Here is a 22,077-nt window from a genome sequence, read left to right on the forward strand (position 1 = left end):
GCTACTTTTGTAATATAATCAATCAAAAGTTTCCACTAAAAAAAAGTGTGTGCGCGTGGTTCTATTCGGTGTGTGTGTGTGTAGGGGGGGGTGAGAGAGAGGAGGAGCTATGGTGATTTCGGCTCTTGCCATCCCTGTTTAGGGATCACAGGCCTCCTATGAGACCTTCGCAACTTTCTTCCTTGCACCCTCTTCATCCCTCGGCTTCCCTGCTTCTTCTTGCTGGTGGCCGTACAGCTCTCTTTTTCGCCGTACACATTCATGTCATCAGTCCGTACTATGTCGTCTACAGCCGTACAGTTTGTACGGACCTTCCATACACTATCTTGCATCACGTGGGCCTTCTGCCTTTTCCTCTACGCAGGTTTTTCCTCGTAGAGTTACAGTTTGCTCTTTTCGCCGTACAGTTTCCTGCCTTCAGCCGTACGTTCCCGTCTGCAACCGTACAGTGTACGGCCTTTCCATACACTGTTTATGCATCACGTGGGCACTTCGGTTTTTCCTGAGCAGGCTTTCCGTACGCGTTCTTTGCTGCTGCGTTACTCATAGACGAGTGCTTAGACTCCATTTGCCATGATGGGCCCTCGCCTGCTGGCCTTTTAGAATGCCTCAGCCAATTACCAATGGTTTGTTCTTCTGGCATTGCATATTAATTAACTTCAACCCGTAGGTTAGGGGGCCGAGTCTCTCTCCTCATGCTCTGTGCTCTTGTTGGACGTCGATGCTTCTGCCTGCCTCCTTCAGAAACCCAACTTTAGCTCTGAGACCGCACCAACTCTCATGGTTGTGGACGTAGCCAATTTCTTTGACTCAGGACCTAGCCGTGTATCTTCATCTTCTTTCCAAGTGTGTATCAGATGCCTAAGTAGTGTATTAGCTGATTGGCTGTGTGAGCTTCTTGTAGTCCACAATCCAGTATTTAAGCACGTCACCAGACTGCGCCACTCGTCTGTGGTTATTCGGAGGTACTTCTTGTAGTAGCCCACGACACCGAACCACTACTTCAACTTGTCGCTCAGCATTAATCTCTCTCGATGACTATGCACTCAATGCTAAGCTTGCTACACTCAATTCCCCTAGCTAACAGCACATTAACTATCGCGAATTCAATTGAGCATTCCCCAAAAGGATCGCCAAATGTTGACGCTTTGGTTTGCTAACTCCCTAATGGTTAACTTATGGGTGCTTGGTGTTTATCTGGTCACCCGACCCAGGCAGTGCTCGGATGAAGATGCTCGTTCTTGCACTCCTTGGTGAGCTGTGGCTGTGCGTGCTCGGGTGTGATGGTAGCAAATGCCAACAAAACAACTCGGAGGTCGGGGTTGCTATTCAAAGGGGGGAAACCGTGTGATGACGGGGGATCGAGTTCTTAACAGTTAAACAGGTAGCATAAAAAAATATGGACAAGTTGAAAGCAAAACCACAATTGTATTCAATAAGTCTATTTATAACCAAGCCGTCTCAACTGAAATTAGGCACTCAATCTAGCAAGCTCCAAGCCTAGCAAGGTAGGTGAGAGAAAGAAAGAAAGAAAGTTTATAAAAGTCTGCTAAAGACTTATGGATCTATGAGACTAAAGAAAAACCTGATACAGTGAGCAAAAGGGTGGAGCTACTAAGCGAGCATCCTAACCCATGCTAGAAAACTGTGTAGACATAGTCAGTGATATCATAGTACATGAACCACAATGTCACTCATCTCTTCTTCTCCCTATTACAACGCTTCTTTCTAAATAGACTAACAAAACTGACTTCTATTGCTGGCACACTCAGTACACTGGACCACTGCTCGCCATTGGTCTAGCACACTTAGCACCAGATTGCCTGGTCGTCAAACTCGGGGTCACCACTCTTCAACTGTTGCTGGCGCTTGGCACTTTGCCTATGTTGGCCTGACCCAAGGGCCAATAGGGATACTCTTGTAGGAAACTCTTTGCGAGTTGAGAGCCTTTATTGCTTCTCCAATAGCAATGAGATAGTATGCTTCGGGACAGCACTACATACCATTATGGCATTTATTATCACCAATGCTTCATGATTTTCAGCCAATTCCTTGTCTTCAGGTTGGTGATCTCCTCAAAGATTGGGTTCTTCATTTGGATAATCATGTTCGTCATGGGCTGTCGATAGCTGACATCATGGTTGCCTCTCTGTACAAAGTTTTGCTGCCTCCTGCTTGGGTTATTCTTCATGCTAATCGTATATAGTCCATGGCATGCACTTGTCGATGGTGATAAAAAAGATTGCAGCATATATGGGATTCGAAACTCCTGCTTTGGAAAAAGTTCTTCTTGTGGCGAGTTTTGATTGGGGTTCTTCCTTTTAGGAAGCTCTTAGCTCGTTGTCACGTTGCACCTGCCACTTGTAGACGATGTCCTTTGAGGGAATCTATGGCTCATCTTTTTTGTCATTGCCTTGAGTCACGGGTTTCTTGCTTCTGCTACAACAATGGCTTCAAGCTCGTTTCCCCAATGCTTCTTTTGGAAAGCATTTTCAGTTGTTTGGATTTCATCCTGTTAGGTAGGGTTTTGATCTCCTTTTTTACTGTATTGGGCTCTATGGACCTGTTGGAAGGACCACAACCATCGGGTCTTTGGTGATCCCACTCTTGCTAAATATCAGTTCTTCTAGGCATCTCAACGGCAATTGCTCTATGAGTCTCCGTGCGTAGGATTTAGATTATCCTGCTTTCTTGTCATATAATGAAATCTTCTAACACTCTTAACTGGAGGTCCCAGCTTATAGGACTGATTCTTGTAATATAATCATCAACGGATTTCACCCCAAAAAAAATGTGTAATATATGAGAATTCAGTAACATGCCTATCCTCTTAAATCAGAACACATAGTGCAGTTTGAATCTCATGTCAATACTCCCAAGGTTTAAAACCATAAACTTGATCATGCATAGCACGGACTAGCTAGTATGACATCCCCACCGACGTCATCAGCTCCCAATGGTGGGTGCAGACCATAGAATAAACATATGCTCTCATTGACCAAGCCATATCAGTATGCATTAGACACTCCCTTCCTGCGCTTGACATAGCAGGAGATTTATCAATACTCCCCCTACAGCTACATGCAATGAAAATGGCCTTCTACAAAGCATTTCCATCATCTTAGTGAGGATAGCTTCATCCAAGTATAGAGTACCTACAGATTCACGTTTCCCATGCAGTACGGAACACCATGGGCTAGCTCAAGACTTCATCTAATAGATTCCACATTGAGGCAGGACATGAGATCGCTGCCACACGACATCCTAGAGATTTGAGGGCTTTGTACTCTTTGCACACACAAGAGGTGGAGATGGAGGAACATGTTCTAATGCGATGCCCCAGACACTACGAGGTCTGGGGGAGATATCGTTGTCTTTTCATCAATGGGTATACAGACATGGACAGAGTCATTGTGATTAACTGCACCAATGATGCAACGCACGATGCATACACAAAAGTTACCCGACTCGGGTCTAGACTCGTGAGGCCTGCCACAAGATCCACCCTAGGCAACAAGAAACCACAGACACCTTCAAAAGAGAAGATGCAGTAGGAAGACTCCACGACAGTGATCTGGACTTGCAAGTATGCCAAACCAACAAGAGACTAGACACATGCTTAACAGGCACACACTCCATTTGAGATATCGTCCTTGCGGCACCTCAAAGTCGCACTGCCTCATCCCCTACAAAGAGGAGTCGTGGATGCTAGTAGCAAATCTCAAATATATAGTGACTCTCAGTATGACCACAGTCGGGCCCACACAAAGCTTAGGCTACTCATGACTGACACATAACATAGCTACAAGACACACGACATGACATGATCAGATCCACTCTTGGCACATGACTACATGGCATGACAAATATAGAGACACTGAAGAGGACACTTTTAAGTTCACTTTCTCTGAAGGGGACACTTTATGGCTATAAGTCTCTGAACTTAAAGTGTCCTCCTCAGCATTTGATAGGGCACCTTCAATAGATGAAATCTTGCTCACAAATATACTTGAATTTTCCGTGCTGATGCTGCTAATGTGTGAGATAGAACACCTCCAAGGTGTGTGCCAACCAGAGCATAAGACCTTTAAATATGACCAGTCAACGCTGTGGTTGACCTGTCAAAAGAGACCTTCGGACTCTAGCTAAAATTGAAACTCTGTGAAAAAAATCAGAGAACCACAAAGCGTTGCCTGATCAGAGTGATCAGCCGGAGCGTTGTGAACGGGAGACAAAAAAGCATTTCTGAGAACCAAAAGCTTCATCCAACATCAATCTGAAGAACCAGTCGTATGCAGGGAATAACGAGCTGTTGGAAAGAAACCATGAGTTGGCTTTAGCAGAATGGCAATGCGACAAGGAAGAAATGGTACCAATTTGATTAGAAATTGATGCAATATATCTGAAAAGTTTTGGCATCGCTTGAGAAGATTTATGCCATCTGAATGGTGGGGATAGATAGAAATGTATAAACACTAGTGAAGACATGATACAGTGGAAACGTCCAGCAAGAGGGAGATGTCTCCATTTGGAGGGCTGCGCCACAACAACAGCATCTTTCATCAACACATTTATCTAGGAAGGTCATTGATGCTGCTAGAGCAAGGCGGGAAAGCATCAACTAGACGTTGTGAAGGCCATGGCAAAGCTAGAGATGCAGGCGCAGGGGCTGAACTACATTGTGTCGGAGAAAGAGGTTCGCCCAGTTCAAGGAAGAGGCGGCATATCTTAGGTTAGATGGTGGCAACATAGCAGCAGGGAGCATGAATTAGATAGTCGATCAGCTTTTAGTCAGAGCAATCTTCCAGCAAATGTCATGAGCAGAAAGTATGGCGGAAAAAATTGAACTGGCAATTAACATAAATAGAGATATGCATTGCTTAGAATGTTGCTGTAAACAGGTCAACACATCTTCTTCAGGACCATATTTGGTCAGGAATTTGCTCCAGGCAATGTGAATCATCAACTGTGGATGCGCTTAATAGAAGATGCTGATCAGCTCCAGATTTAGTGACGGGGTAGCAGTGGCAGATATCAATGGTGGCATCATCTTCAGGCAATGACGTGAGTTGCAATAGCAAATTGGCGATCAAGAAGGAAGCAACAACATGGTCGATTCATGCAGCTGAAGGAAACTCCAGGTTGAAGGCGGCGATTTCAGGGCTGAAGGCCATGAGTAAGAGCATTGTTTGTGAAGAAAAGAAGAAAGAAAAAAAGAAAGTTTATTAAAAGTCTTCAAAAGACGAAAGGGTCTATGAGGCTAAAAGAAACCTGATACAATGATCAGAGGGGTGGAGCTGCTGAGCGGGCATTAACACCCATGATGCTTACAAAAGAAAAGAAAGTCAATAATCATGATCATAATGGTACCAATACAGAAGAGAGAAGCTCTTTGAGGCGAGGTGTCAATCTTGAGAAATTATGACAGAAACTCCAAAAAAAACGGCACATGGGAGATAGCAGCAACCTGAGAAGGTCATGGTAGGTAGAACTGGATGGAGTTGATGGAGGATGAACTGGCTTTGATACCATGTAGAACTCCATGGTAGGAGAGAGAGATTTAGGGACACATGACTGGCACTAGGACACATGATTGGCATTGAGACTGAGGCAAGAAAGAGAGGGAAATCTTGGTCAGGAGTAATTACCAGGGAGCATCTTTTTCCTTTCGTTTGAGTTTCTGGTTTTTCGATTTCCACTCTGTTATTGCATACCGGAGAGAGAAATTCGAAAAGTTGTATATATATAGTACTTTGGAGTTTGGCGTGTTGAAAAAAAAAAAAAGGAAGAAAAGAACAGAAGAAAAAAAAAAAAAAAAAACCCTTTCCATTTGTGAAACTATGGAGGTGGAAGGACAGAATTCAAGAGTGAATCCTAGTGAGTCTAGAGTACAGTCTACACAACAGATGTCACATCAGGCACCACCTACTTTGATTGGTAGGATTTCGATATTAGAGGATGCTTTACAGCAGATTATGAACCAGCAACTTCAAGTGAATGCTGGTCAAAATGAGATCAGGGAGATGGTGCAAGCCTTGTCGGCTAGACCGTCTAGGATTGATAAGGGCAAAGCTCCAGCAGAGCCAGAGCCCAGTATACATTCTTTAGAGCGCGCAAGGGTCAAAGTGCCCAATATCGCTAATTATAGACCGGAGAAGTACGCTGGTCGGATGACCGAGTGCAGCTCTGATGTGATCGAGGTTTGGTTGCACAAGTGGGAAGAAGCCTTCGCCATTTGTGAGATTAAATCCGATCTAAAGAAAATCCGCGAGGCCACACACCTGTTTATTGAGGCAGCGGACAGATGGTGGATAAAGCAACAGAAGGATCAAGTTGCTCCAACCACCTGGGAAGGGTTTAAGGCTGAGTTCAAGAAACACTTTCTCCCACCTGATGAAGAATCCCGAGCTTGGGATGCTTATAGAAATCTTCGTCAGAGGAGCTTGTCAGTGGCAGAGTACACTGACAAATTCAGGGAATGTGTCATGAAGATAACAGACCCTCTCCCTATGTCGGTTCAGTTAAAGGACTATATCTATGGACTGAATGACAAGATCAAAATGGAAGTTCGGGCTAAATATGTGACTACACTAGATGAATCTATAGCAGTAGCCCTGAACTATGAGGATGCCAGAGGCAGATCTGGTGGATTTGTGCAGGCAGGGACTCAGTATGAGCACCCGAGAAAAGGGGGATTTCCGAGGAAATGGGTTTCAAAGACAAGTGTCTCGCAGCCAAGTGGCCAAACCAAGCAGGTGAAGCCGGTTGAGGGACCAGTAAAAACAAGTACCACCGTTGGGGTGAAAAGGAAAATAACTCCAATGGCAGCCCGGGCTTGGTCAAAGTCCTCGTTGACCCCTGAACAAAGAGAGAAAGCTAGAAAAGAAGGATTGTGCTTCGGCTGCCTTCAGCGACATCAGTGGAAGGATTGTCCACTGAATAAGGACCGTCGCACGGCTAATATGATAATATCTGAATGCGACATCTGAATGCGACGTAGAAATGCAGGAGAGTCCCAGTGCGGAACATATGCAGATGCAACTGGCGGGACCTTCTCAGAGGTTAGTACCTTGTTTGTTATGTGTGTCTGTTGCTAAGTTAGTGACGAGTGCACCTGATAACATCCTATCTAAGCCCGCAGCAACGGGGTATACGGCCTTTAATGATACGGAGTTAATTAAAATGAAAGGGCAAGTGGCCAGTCATGATGTCATTGTGTTGTTTGACTCGGCGTCAACTCACAATGTGATTAACTCCAAGCTCGTGAAGAGGCTGAAATTAAAGACAAGTCCATCTAACTATGCGTATACAGTCAGGATGGCCGATGGAAGTTCAACTGAAGTATGGGACCAAAGGGTTACCCAGTTGGAGCTTCGGATTCAGGACTATGCTGAGAAGCTTGATTTTGAAATGACCAAGCTTGCTCATGCAGATATAGCCCTGGGTATGGCGTGGCATTCTAGGAAGAATCCAGCCATTGATTGGAAAAAGCACGTATATCAATTCAAGATGAATGATGTGCTTTATGTCTTGCGAGGTGAAAAAGATATACCTCAGGGACCGTTGGTTTCCGTGATGGAAATCAGAAAGGCTCAAGTAGAGTTTTTGTACCTTTGCACAGCGTCGGTAGAGCCGGTGGATGATTATTCGGCTAGCACTGATGTTATGCAAAGTGGTGAGATGGCCAAGCTGGCTAATCTTATAACAGAGGAGTTCTCTGAATGTTTTAGGGATGAACTACCTTATGGGTTACCTCCAGAGCGGAAAGTTCAACATAAGATTGAACTGATCCCGGGGGCAGAACCTGTAAATAGACCTCCCTATAGAATGAGTTTTGCTGAAGAAGCGGAGGTGCCTAGGCAACTGGAAGAATACCTCAAGTTGGGGTAGATTCAACCAAGTTTCTCACCTTTTGCTTCGCCAGTGATATTAAAGAGGAAAAAGGATGATACGTTTCACCTCTGTATAGATTACAGAGCATTGAATAATATCACTGTTAAGCACAGGTATCCGATGGCTCGGATTGATGATTTGCTAGATGCATTACATGGAGCCGTGATTTTCAGTAAGATAGATCTTAAGTGTGGCTACCATCAGATCCGGATTAGAGCCGAGGATGTGCATAAAACCGCTTTTAGAAGCAGGTTTGGTCATTATGAGTTTTTGGTAATGCCCTTCGGACTTACCAATGCTCCAGCGACCTTCGTCATGCTTATGAACGATTTACTACGTCCGTATATCGGAAAGTTCGTAGTACATTTTATTGACGATATCTTGATATTCAGTAAAAGTGTTACTGAGCATCGTGAACACTTAAGAATAGTGTTCAGTACTTTGAGGAAAGCCAGTCTTTATGTGAATAAAAAGAAAACTATACTGTGTATGGTTAGGCTTGAGTATTTAGGGTTCATAATTACTCCACAGGGGGTAGAAATGGATCCGAAGAAAGTGGCTGCGATACTAACTTGGCCAATCCCTCAGAGTCTGACCGCGTGTTGCGATCATTCTTGGGATTTGTCCAGTTTTATAGAAGGCATATCAAAGGATATTTCAGAATAGTATCGCCATTGACTGATCTGACCTCAGATAAAGTACCTTTTGTTTGGGGACAGAATCAACAGGAAAGTTTTAACACCATAAAACAAGCTGTGGTCTCAGGACCGGTGTTAAAAATAGTTGATCCCCAGAAACCGTTGTTCCTAGAAACCGATGCAAGTGGCATTGCGGTAGGAGCAGTCCTCCTTCAAGAGGGAAGGCCAGTAGCCTTTGAAAGCAAGAAGCTTTCTCCCTCTCAAAGAAATTGGCCAACTCATGAATTGGAGTTGTATGCAGTTATCCATGCTTTGAAAACATGGAGGCATTATCTGTATGGTTCAGAGTTTTATGTGGATGTAGATCATGATACTCTGAAACATTTTTGTAAACAACCTGATTTGAGGGACCGCCAAGCTAGGTGGGCAGAGCTCATGCAGGAGTTTAATCTAACGATTCGGTACCGAAGAGGAAAAGACAATAAGGTGGCTGATGCGTTGTCTCGCATTATGCACAACCTGAGTTTCACGGTATTAGAGAGTGCTCTAATGACCGAGATCAGAGAAACTCAAAAAGTGGACGAGTTTGTCCAGAGCCTATGGCCTAAGGCTCATGTGTTAAAACCCGGGGAAAGTGAAAAGGATGACCTGGCATCCAGAAAAGGCCAAACTTATGCAAGATATACCATAAGGGATGGTATGCTAGTTAGAAATGGCAAGGTTGTAGTACCTGGTCAAAATGATCTCAGGCAGAGAGTCATTCGACAATGCCATGATAGCCCATGTGCGGGACATCCAGGAGTCGAGAAGACATATGATCTCGTGAAGCGAGATTTCTTTTGGCCAAAGATGAAAAAGCATATTCATGAATATGTGACACGATGTTTCTCGTGTCAGGTAAGTAAGGCCGAGCGGGTGAAGCCACCCGGACTTTTACAGCCCTTGGAAATACCACTAAGTAAGTGGGAGAGCATTTCCATGGATTTTATTGTAGGGCTACCTGCAACACAAGGAGGGTATAATTCTATCCTTGTGGTGGTTGATCGTCTAACCAAGATGGCTCACTTCATTCCAACTAGAGAGTCTGTTAGTGCCCCGCAAGTGGCGGATTTGTTCATTAGACATATATTTCGTCTGCATGGATTGCCTAGATCCATAGTGTCAGACAGAGATGTCAGATTTACCGGTCATTTTTGGACAGCGGTATTTGAGACACTGAGGACTGAGTTAGGAATGAGTAGTGGGGATCATCCTGAGACGGATGGTCAGACGGAGAGGGTCAACCAGACTTTAGAGGATATGCTGAGAGCATATGTGTCATTGAGGCAACATACATGGGACAAGTGGTTGCCATTGTTGGAGTTTGCCTACAATGATAGGAAACATTCCTCTACCGGGTTCAGTCCGTTTGAGCTGAACTATGGTTATAGGCCAGCCAATCCAACTATAGTTGGAGTACCTCAGAAAGTGCCTAGTGCCGCGAACTTTGTAGTTCAGATGCGGGAGATGCTAGCACTTGCGAGAGCTAATATCCGCCAGGCTATGGATAGAGCCAAGGTGTATGCGGATGAAAATCGGTCTATAAGAGTATTTGAAGAAGGAGAAAAAGTTTTTCTCAGAATTCCTTCGCACTCGAAGTCGTTGACTTCAGGAGAGTGTGCTAAGTTATCACCTCGATACTGTGGGCCGTGGTTAATTCTAAAGAGAATAGGCAGTGTAGCCTATAAATTAGAATTGCCACATGGGTGTAAGGTGCACCCGGTTTTTCATGTTTCGCGCTTAAAGAAATTTTTGCATACAGGTGACTCACTAATCGAAGGTGTGGTTTTGTTTCAGGAGATAGAGGATATTGCAAGGCGCAAACCAACCAGAATCCTGGACCGAGGAACAATGCAAATACGAAATCGGAAGATACCCACGGTGTTGGTTGCATGGCATGGTCAGCCTCTATCGGAAGCTACCTGGGAATTCGTATACCAGTTACGGAGAGCGTTCCCAGATTTCATCATCGAGGACGCTGATGCTTGAAGAGGGAAGGAATGTTATGCTCTAGCCGAGATAGCATGACCTCGGATAGATCGGTGGGCATTTTCTCTTAGATGACCAACTTTTGTAATAGTTAATGTGCGTAATTAAGTGGTCAAGAGAAGTAACTGCCAAGGTCCTAGGTGAGGGCGTAATGGCATTGACTAGATAGTTCTGAGTGCTAAGGCCTAGGTGCACCTAAATGTGCAATAATGCCAAGGGGCAAGTGGGTTTTAATGTGCCCCAAGAGAGGGGTAAAATGGTGCACCAAGTGGAGAGGCCAAAATGTTGACATTTGGCAAGGAGAACTATCTAGGGAATTGAGGGTCTCAGGGATAAGGATGAAGGAAAACAACGATGGATATATACGTAATATGACGCATCAGGTCCCTGAGAATTGGCTGGGAGGAAAATTTAAAGGCCATCGCCCATGATTGTGCTAACTTAAAAAGGAGAAGAGACGTGACTTGTATTAACGCAGGAAAGAGTTTCGTAAGTTGAGTTAGAGTATGCGACACCTCCTCCCATCTAGCTAACCAAAATGGATATGTAACCCAAAGTGTCAGTTGTTAGAGATGTTTAGAATGCCAAATTGACTATGGAATGGTATATAAACGTCATACCCTATAACATGCTATAAAACCTCTTCAAATGAGAGCTCACAAGTGGGCATTGTTGTACCTATTGTGACACCTCTCAATGACTTAGTTGGGCCCATGCCCATCCATCTAGTGAGGTGCTACTTCTACTCTTTGGGAAGCTGTTATTTGTAGTAAGACATTAAACAATCTCAACTTTAATGGTATGAAATCCCAATGTGATTTGTCCAGGGTAGAACATAGGGTGCTACATCATCAGTCGATCCATTTGTGTGACAGATGACCAAGTCTGGACTACATCCTTCCTTCACGTATGCTAGAGCTCCTAGCTTCTCATATCGGGGCCTTACATGTGAGCTTTTAAAACCAAGTGTTTGCTCAAAGGATTGAGCATTGTTTTCCAATAGTTTTAGGATGGTGTACAACTTTGGATTTGATGCATTGTTGAGAAGTTTCGTCCTAATTTAAAAAAAAACTCTGACAATTGCTCCTTCTACTTGACATTCCCTTCTATGCATTTAACAAATTTTGGTTTCATTAGTTACAATTTAACATACAAAGTAAATCACACCAATGGCTCCCATTGACAAATGTAATCTATGTGTCAAGTTTCAACCAACCTGAGGTTTTTATCTTTCACAAAATGAATGTTTTGTCTTATATTTTGAGGGCACGATGGTTGCCCTTGTCACAAAGTCATGTCAATCGGATCCATGGCTCCTTTTGGACCATAGTTGCAAACATGACTTGTTTGCATATTTAGGCAAACATTTGCTAAAAGTGTGCTTGTAGATCTGGAACTTTTATACCTGCAAATATGGGGCTTTGGTGAGAGTTCTGGATTTAGAAATCTGGGTTGCATGGGATTCAGTAATCAATAGAAGGCTAAGGACACGTGAATTAATGAACGTCTCCTGCTGTTGTTCTCACATTTGACCCATACTTATCAAGTTGCAAGGCTGGAAGTTGAGAGTTCAAACTTATGGCTGCTGTGTTTTTTGACGAGTGTATGATGCTTGAATGTAACTAGCAGGCAGGAAGGCAAATATTTATAAGTTTTGAAAAACAGTAGTTGCCTTATTATGCCCATACTTGTTTCAACCAGGGTCAGCATGCAAATGCTGGCACATTTGCTCCTTGCAAATGTTTGCTTGCAACCTATGCTTTGGATCATCAGTTAGTGGTCTCTTAGAACCACATTGTGACTCCGATAGTGTTGGTTGCATTCAAATTTTTGCACATTTGCACCTTGCAAATGTTTGCTTGCAACCTATGTTTTGGACCATCAGTCAATGGTCTCTTAGAACCACATTGTGACTTTGATCCTGTTGAGGCTTGCCGTCCTTTCTCATTGGCTCATATGATGAAAATTTTCCATTAGTTGGCACTAAGCGTATTACAGTTGCTCAATAAAATTAGTATGGGTAAAGTTGTGGATAGTCATGACCTAGTTATACATGCAATTCGACATGAGGTATGGGATCGATTCTGGCCTCCTCATATACAAGATTTGAGTTTTTGTCACTAAGCTACGGTAATCACACATCATTCGTACTCTTGATGCCTGACTTTGGGTTTAATTCTGCAAAAATCTTAATTTGTACGATTGGGTATATTCTAGTCTTACAAAGGTATATTTGATGCTGCAAACATGCACTACTGAATGTGCAATCTGGACATGGCCTGCTGCTGATGTGTGGGCTTCCATCTTCAAATGTTTTTGAGTGATCTTTGTTTCTTTGCAGCCAACTGTTTGGGCACCAATTGAATGTCACAAATAAAAACATATGGTTTTACAAATTGGTCAATGGTCTTTGCTTGTATCATATCTGCTCGTGAAGATTTGAATATGCTTCACGGCAAGTGATGTTCTACTTGGGATTTGCATGCAGGAAAGAAGCCAAGAACAATATTTATTGATAGCCTGTTCTGTGAGCAATTTGAGCAGTATGCTGAGAATTTGACTTCAATGGTAAGCTTTCAACAATCATGTCCTTATATTGTTTGGTTGTCTTCAGTCTTTCACATTTGGCGATTATTAGACTTCAAGAGACTATGGAAGGTTGCTTCAAAAGGGATTAAAAAGATGCTGTTATTCTTCAAATATTTTGTAAATTTGTGGTACAGATAGTCAAAGTGGAGAGACACTCAACAAACTTAGCGTTTGTCATATGTGTAAGCTTGGACATACAAAATAGTTAAAAAATCAGTTTACTTGTAACCAGCCTGTCCAAGCCCACTTACTGATATCTGCCTTCAGAACTATTCCATAAGTCCTGCTGTCATGTTTTGAACTGAGGAGAATGATGCTTGAGTAACTAACACACACACACGCTCTCTCTCATCAGACGCGCATGACGCCACCACAGAGGGTCACAGCCCATACGAGACAATATATGCTGATATCATGGAGTTCTCTAGTAAGGGGGAGACCCTCCTCCTAGGCGAGTTCAATGTGCGCATGGGGAGCAGATAGGTGGGTTCGGTTGACTGTGGATCTGACTCCCTCAGAGTACTAGAGATAGATCCAGCAAAGCTTGGGATACTGAGGCATTCAGAGGATTCACCACAGGTCACAGGATATGGCCGACACCTATTGGAGATGGGAACATTGCATGACTTGATAATATATAACAGTCTTCATAGAAGGGGTCAGCATGCCTACCCAACTGCTTTATAAGGGGCACACTATAGGCTCTCTCCTCATTCCACTGAAACCTATGTAAATCCTTGTGCAAAGTGGAGCACTTGTCCAAGTAGACAAAGTCCTAGATTAGATTTGGTATGATCCTATGTGACCTCACCTATGAGGTGTCAGTGTGGGGAAGATATGGCCTAGCCCAGCCTATAAATGAGGCCCCTATTGTACTTTCTTTTATTCTTCCTCATCACATTGCCATTCTGCTAAAGCCAACTCATGGTTTCTTTCCAACAGCTCGTTATTCCCTGCATATGACTGGTTCTTCAGATTGATGTTGGATGAAGCTTTTGGTTCTCAGAAATGCTTTTCTGTCTCCCATTCATGACGCTCCGGCTGATCACTCTGATCAGGGAACGCTTTGTGGTTCTCTGATTTTTTTCACAGAGTTTCAATTTTTAGCTAGAGTACCAAGGTCTCTTTTGACAGGTCAACCACAGCGTTGACTGGTCATATTTAAAGGTCTTATGCTCTGGTTGGCACACACCTTGGAGGTGTTCTATCTCACACATTAGCAGCATCAGCATGGAAAATTGAAGTATATTTGTGAGCAAGATTTCATCTATTGAAGGTGCCCTATCAAATGCTGAGGAGGACACTCTAAGTTCAGGGATTTACAGCCATAAAGTGTCCTCTTCAGTGTCCTCTTCAGGGAAAGTGAACTGTCCTCTTCATTGCTGAGGAGAACTTTAAGTTCCTTTCTTCTTTCTTTCTCTCTTTCTCTGAACGTTCTGATAGTAGTCTCTAGTCCCATAAATCTTATAGGGCTCATGCGAACTTTAATACAATTCTCTCTCTCTCTCTCTCTCTCTCTCTCTCTCTCCTCTCTCTCTCTCTCTCATAGTGGCTATTTTCCATCTTGAGGCCCAAAGACACCTAGATCAGCTCATACAGGAGCACATGAGGGACTGGCTGGGCCCAGCCAGAGCACGACCACGGACTTTTTCTCCACTAATCTAAGCCAGGACGGCAAGGATCAGACGCATGAGAGAACCAGAGGACACGACTCGTCAGATCCGACCCCGAATTAAAACTCCCATGAGAGACACAAACATATCCTCCTTTGATGTGGGGAGACAGACCATTGGAGTGATGATAGCACTTCTCAAACAGTGAGCCACATCATGGAGACTACAGAGGAGGAGAGATGGACTCAGACAGGCCGTGCGACAGCAGTGTTCTATGACTGATTTTCTCTCTCGATCCAGCCCTCCCCAAATCCTAAGCCACTACTCAGATGAGCTCCTCTTATCTCTCCTCAGTCGTCTCACCATGTTGGTCCCACAGACAACATATAGAGGTCCAATCACTCGGGGCGGGCGACCAATTGATAGACGACCAGGGGATTCTCCTTAGTGTTTGCTCCCCTTTTGTGGGTTAGGTTTCATTGAGTTTGGTTTCTTTCAATCTCATAGACCCTTTGGTCTTCTGTAGATATTGATAATCTCTCTCTCTCTCTCTCTCTCTGTGCAGCAAGGGAAGCAGGGAAATGGGCTGTATATAAGGATGGTAGGGTGATTATTCGAGAAAGAGGAGATAAGGAGGATAAAGAAGAGAAGGAAGAGATGGAAGAGGGAGAATTGTGACGGTGTCGAGCTCATAGGATGTGTGCACATACCGGATTGAAAATAGCAGTATGGAATTGTAATGGCACGTTATGGTCTAACCCACGGGGTTTCCTCCAGACATATAATGATAGAGATATGATTTTCTACACTGAAACACACGAGAGTCCGGAGCGAGGGCTACCCACAGTGATTGGATACACATGGGAATCAGCTCACAGAAGAGAGTTGAGAAGAGATAGCGGAGTTCGAGGCTCCGGTGGAGTGGTTGTCCTTTTCAAACCACAATTGAGACCACTCGTATCGATGGTTGAGAGAGAGGAGCATGCACGACACATGTGGATACGAGTTCAGCTCCCAAATGCTTGGCCTATCAATGAAGATGCTCGGCCCTTATCTTCATTGCAGTGTGCTACTTTCCTTCAGACACGTCATCCTATGCACGAGAGGTCACTACTGATGGACACAGTCCATATGAGACGATCCATGATAACATCACGGAGTTCTCCAAACAGGGAGACACTCTCCTGCTGGGGGGACTTCAATGCACGGACAGGAAATAGACAGGTGGGCCTACTTGACTTCTCAGATGATGACAGAGACCCACACATAGTCTCAGAACTAGATGCAGTTGAGCTTGGGATAGTAAGGCATTCTGCAGATGCCGCCCCATGGGTGATAGGATATGGACGACATCTGCTTGAGCTAGGGGCAATCCATGATCTAATCATCTTTAATGGCCTTCACAGATGGCCATCTTTTGGGAGACTCACTTGCTTTCCAAATGGTGGTGGATCTAGTATAGTGGACTATCTACTAGGCCCACCTATCTAATTGAGATGCGACAACACAGAGAGACACTATTGCGACATATCAGACAGTAGCAGGACGTAACTGTGTCACAAAAGGCTGAGGAGTCGGAGGAGGGGAATCCCAATGAGAATGGGGACTATAAAGAGGGGGTGGTGAAAGCAGGATGTGAGGCAGAAACAGGGCCCTGAGGGCCTGGACTAGAACCCAAGCCCAAAAGGAATGGCGGAGGGTTAAGCGGGCCCAGGCAGCCCCAAGGTTACCATGGACTGGCAGCCGAGGCCAACCAAGCTGCAGAAGGAGAACTAACAGTAGAGAGGGCCACCTTGGAGAGGGAAAAAGGTGACCAGAGGGAACAGAGGCAGAAAGAGGAGGAAGGGTGGCTAAATGGGAAAGCAGATGGGGACGGTAAGGAAGGAGGCGAAAATGGAGCAGACAGGGGAAGGAAGGCTGGAGGAAAGACAAGCTGCAGAAAATACAAGTTGGATCAAGGGAAGAGGAGAGGGGGTCTTCAAGGGGGTCTCCAAGCTAGCAGGCGTGAGGAGAGGGGGTCTTCAAGGGGTCTCCAAGCTAGCAGGCGTGAGGAGCACAGCCTCTTCTTCAACCTTGTTTTGCTAAGTCCTCCTCACTACTTCCAAGCCAGCAAACTTCTGAGTTTTGCCTTAAGGGAAAGTGTGTTCTTATGGTGACCATTGGTCTGAACACAAAGAGCTCCCATGCCAGCATCCTTGATCCCCTGCACCATCTTTCTCTTTCCCCTGAAGACAAACAGCAGATGCAGAAGGCAGTCCACGAATTGCAAGGCAGGCTGTCTTGCGCCGCATGTTCATCTCACTCCCACACGCCTCCAAGTTTGAGATTGGATTAGGCAAATTTTATGCTGGAGATGACCATATTCATCTATGGGAGGGGGCTTTTCTCCTCCATATTACCTTGCTGAGAGCACTTAGGCCCTGGTCAAGCAAAACCTATTTACCTGGGGCCCATCTATTCTTTCTTATTTTGTGGTATCATGGGTTTACACTGCAACCCGATACAAGAGGAGTACAATTCGAATTTCAGGTCTTCCCAGGGATTATAGGGGTATCCTTCCTTCTATCAGAGCATGTATTGGCTATTAGAGTGTGACATCTGAGTAGGAGAGGGCTGCTTTGTGGGTGCTACCAAGGCAACTGCCTCGCTAAGGTATCATGCATGAGTTCAGCCAGTTGGACAGCCAGGTTCGGGCTGCTTTGGAACACCTAAGGGGTCCATTTGACTCATGGTCGGGTTGACTCGACCAGACCCAACCTTATTGGATCGGTTAGACCGACTAGTGGGGCTGCACAAGCAAGCTGACTACAAGGTTGGGGCCCTAGTTATAGGCCCCAACCCTGTCCTCTTTCTTCACCCAGCACCAAAGCAGAGTTTTTTCCTAATTTCGGTGTCAAAGTGCCTCTCCCTCCATCGCATTTCATGCTTTGTGACTTTTCTGTTTTTGCACTCAGTTTGCTGTTCACAAATCCACTGCAACTTTCAGAACATACATGTGCATTTAACACTTCCTAAAGCTGAGCCAAATCCTCAGCATATTAAAATGGCAGCGGAAGATGCAAACAAACTGAAATTATAGAGCCACACAGAGAACACTAGAGATAACAAAATGTACCACCACTGATCTGCTGTAAATCAGCCCTTAAATCAGGGCAGCAACTGAAATACAAGATATCTTGAATAAGATAGAAAACAGGAGCTGCTGGAGAGGCTGAACTGAAGCAGAGAAAAAGGGGGGAACACAAGAAAGCTGAAGCTTGAGAGCACGGAGGCAGGAGAAGCCTGAAACGAAGAGGCAGAGGCCTAGAGCGGGGAGGCAAGAGCCCTGAAGAGGCAAGATCTGCTGCGGGAGTGTGGGCAGCCAACTGAGCAGCTGAGAGGGGGGCTCTGAGGGGATGGTCAGGAGCAGCAGGCTGTATGCTGGAGCCTTGAGGAGCTGCAAGAAGTGATAGAGGAAATGAAGGGAAGGAGGCCCTTTTATAGGGCAGGCCAAGGGGGGGAGTCGGCCAGTTTGGCTGGACCGACCAGCCTGGTCGGTCAGGCCAACTGGGCCGACCAGCTGGTCGGCCAGCCTACCCCCTCTGGCCCCCCTTGCTGCATGGGGGCTGGTCGGCTGGCCACGCCTGGAGATGCTGAATCTCAACACAGCATCCCTCTGTTGCATAATGGAAAGGTTTTCATCAAAACTCTCACGAGGATGAAGTCTGCCAGGTCGTAGGACTGCAGGAGTGACTCCGTCATCACTATCCACATGCCAAAGTGGTTGCCATCCAACTGCCGGTCTGGATCCTTGATAGTGGCGCCTCTAAACTGCACGTCGCCATCTCATCCCGCTGACCTACTCAGCCCTCATGTTGTCTATCTTCTCCTCCTCGAGTCCGCTATGTGCAGGACGGACTCAAAAGTGTAAAAATCTGTAAAATGTGGCTGGGCTCGGGGTCACAGATGCCGGCGACCGCTGCCTCCTCCTGCTTTCTGATGCAGCACATCAGGATCACTCTATGTGTTCACATCTCCATCAAATAGAGACCACAATGCCCGACCTGCTTGTGTGTCCGAGTGTTTGTAGCAACCTCCTGCTGTAATTGTCTGCGCATCATACGACACTCATCGTCATACCAACTATTTTGTGGGGCAATGCTGCAAGGAGGGGTGGATGATATTGTTGTGTGTGGGAATGCATACTGTGCTGACACATGTAATACCTCTGTCAAACCACGGGTGATCTCCTCCAGGGGACCATGAGGGTCTAGCACCATAATTTTGTCCCACACTGCATCTCCATACACTGTAGCAGTCTCCTCCATGAATTGGTATCTAGGTTGTCTCTGAAACGAAGGCCTGACTGCCCCCCTCCAGCATCCTCCTGACACAATAAACCTCAATATAGCATGGTCCGCAGCCACTCCAATGGGTCTGCTAGATACACTGAAATCACAGATCTGTGGGATTAGAGACGGCGACCCCATCAAATAATCAACTGTACTAGCACCTCTTTCAGGTTCCAGCATGTAAGAGCATCTGAACCTGGCCAATAAGACAGACCATTGAAGATAATCAATCCATGGGCACTCCCTAATGCTAAGAAATGTGTACCATATTCTGTCACATCTCCCAAGTCCTGTGCTGACCTATGCAAACCCACCTCCTCTGCGTTGCTCTCTCTGTAGATGGCATCACTCGAGTCATATATTGATGTCTGCCTCAAGTGTGTACGGGCATTAAAGTCCCCCACTAGCAATATCTCCCCCATGCTCGCATATCTCATAATGTCCTCATATAATGGCAAGTACGGCGACTCGCCCTCAGGTGCATACCTCGAGTAGGCAGGTGGAAAGTAACATGCAGCTACATATAAATCCCTGAGGTCCCCTCTGTCCACTCGGATCCACATGTATCTGGCTTCTACATCTCTATGAACGACATGTACTATGTCTCGCAAATCCTCTCTGTACAATACTGCTACTCCCCCAGAGCCTCTAGTCCCTCCTGCCATCCGTGGCTGTGGTCGGCATACTGATTCCCACCTAAAACCTCTGACATCTGGAAGTTTCCTCCCCTTGCACTGGTGTGTCTCTGTGTAAATAGCGATATCCGCATGCCTAAAAGAATCCTCAAAATAGCTTGCATCTAGCCTCAGAGAACCATTATAGTTCCATATACTGAACCTTAAAGTCTCCGAGGCCGCATACCGTCATGTGGATTTCCTCTCTGTGATGATAACTCTCCCATCTCTGTACACGGCCCACTTGCCCTGTTCCCGGGCTTCAAGCACCTTTGGCATGCATTCCTTCCTATGTGCCACTTGTGCAAGAGTGAGGTCCTCGTCTAAGTAGATCTTCTGACCTTTGAGGGCTGTCGTTTTGGACAAAAATGCCTTTTCGTAAAATCAAGGCCTTGGGCCGGGTGTCATTTTTTCCTACCCGCCATGCAGCAGCAATAGGTACACTTTCCGCCCCTATCTTCAATGCTAGTGCCTTCGCATCTTCAATAGGTACACTTTCTGCCCCTATCTTCAATAGAGAGAGAGAGAGAGGGAGGGAGAAAGAGAAGGAGAAGGAGAAGAAGAGAGAGAGAACAAGTTCAATACATTCAAAAGGCCTGCCCTGGAAGCTGAGAGAGAGAAAAGAAGAAGAAGAAGAAGAAGAAGAGAGAGAGAAGAAGAGAGAGAGAGTGAGAAAGGGGGAGAAAAAAAAGGGGACAAAAATAGCAAGCACCAATTGGATGAGGACAAAAATAGCTGCCCTGGAAGAAGAAGAAAAGAGAGAAAGGGGGAGAAAAAAATGGGGACAAAAATAGCAAGCACCAATTGGATGATGACAAAATTACAACACCAAAAATAGCATTTTATCATCTCCACCAAAACCAACCAATCACTATAGCCTTTCCTACGGCCAAGCCAAAAAATGGGGACAAAAATCACAAGCAGCACCAATTGGATGAGGACAAAATTACAACGCACTTGAATATCAATGAGCATGCCAAAAATAGCATTTTATCATCTCCACCAAAACCAACCGATCACTATAGCCTTTCCTACAGGCAGGCCAAAAAGGGGGTGAGAAAAAAGTGGAGGATTTCAAGGGATGAAGAAGAAGAAAAGAGAGCGAGAGAAAAAAAGATGGAGAATATCATGGGATATAAATAGAATAATCACATGCTCCTCTAATCAATGCATGCCAAAAAAAAGGGAACAGAAAAATAACTAAATACGTGGTTTTTCTCTTTGGAGGTCAAACGATTACTAAGGCCCGGGTGCAGGCCAAAAACAAAAAATAAACCTGAAAATTACCGAATTTTCCCTTTGACTCTACTAAAGCCTACCCTCACACTTTTGTCTACCACTAAAGATTCACATTCAAGTGATTTGCTTATCTCCCAAATGAGTATCTCCTGGGGGCCAAATCGTACCCTTATCTAGACCCTCACACGGAAGGCCAACAAACATCCATGGTATTCTGCCATAAATATTCACAGGGAGACATTTTGTGGGCCCAATTTCCAAAATAGGAACGTCCATTTCAAAGCAAGCACTATGATTCGGAAGTTGTGCTCATGCCCAGATGTTTTGCATTGTTCCTGAATTGTCCATGTCGCAATGAGAATTCTTAGTGTCGATCTCAATAACTGTTATCGCAGAATTCAGACCTGGTAAGCAGAAGTTGCAGTGCCGAACATGAAACCCGGAGGAAAGTCGTGTTTGCTAACGCCTCTGGAATCGTTTCGCTCCGCTACCTCTGGCCCGTCCGCACAGCCTTCAGGTGACGACATCTCAGCGGTGCAATGTGCACTGACAGGAAGAAGGTCTGGATATTCTCACGGCTGGGTCTGGATTGAAATGGTTATTTGCTCACGGAATGGTGAGAAGTCGTGCTAGGAAGCCTGAAGTACATAATCTCAACGATTCCTTCCGTCCACCATGCTCGACTGCGTACTGTGTGCTCAATTCGCGACTCCAGTAGTGGGCGCTTTCTGAGTTTCGAGACTTTTAGATTATTATGACTTCTGTGCACGCAATGCGCGTGCATTGGGTCGATAATGACGGGTCTCCGATCGAGAGAGATGCATGCAATTCGTGGGTAATATCTAAATTCGGAGTGAAAGTCAGAAACCTTCTGCAACGATCATCTCCCTGTCATTTTACGCATATATGATTGGATCCGTACGCACGTAATTCGGCATGGCAACGTGCGCCATCTTAAAATCGTTTGACGCTGGGGAACGGCTGCTCGGAAACGTTGGTTTTTGACTGTTGAATCGGTGGATGGCTGTGACACTCACAGTTTGTGACGGTTGAATCGGTGGCACCGATAACT

General features: G+C 45.2%; 1 protein-coding gene and 1 pseudogene across 1 annotated transcript in view; both read right to left on the reverse strand.

Annotated features, from left to right (window-relative positions):
* The window catches only part of LOC147886440 (beta-glucosidase 42-like), a 101,650-nt gene extending 79,937 nt beyond the window's left edge, over nt 1–21,713 (reverse strand). The window contains exon 1 of the mRNA XM_087395169.1: nt 21,410–21,713. Coding sequence (XP_087251295.1) covers nt 21,410–21,532 — 123 coding nt within the window. The 5' untranslated portion in view covers nt 21,533–21,713. The remainder of the gene's footprint in view (nt 1–21,409) is intronic.
* LOC147886441 (uncharacterized) lies at nt 18,769–19,757 on the reverse strand (annotated as a pseudogene).
* Nucleotides 21,714–22,077: the final 364 nt, after the last annotated feature.

Source organism: Dipteris shenzhenensis, chromosome 24, assembly GCF_047967505.1.
Source record: "Dipteris shenzhenensis isolate YYH24624 ecotype China chromosome 24, Dip_SZ_1.0, whole genome shotgun sequence".
Lineage (NCBI taxonomy): Eukaryota > Viridiplantae > Streptophyta > Polypodiopsida > Gleicheniales > Dipteridaceae > Dipteris > Dipteris shenzhenensis.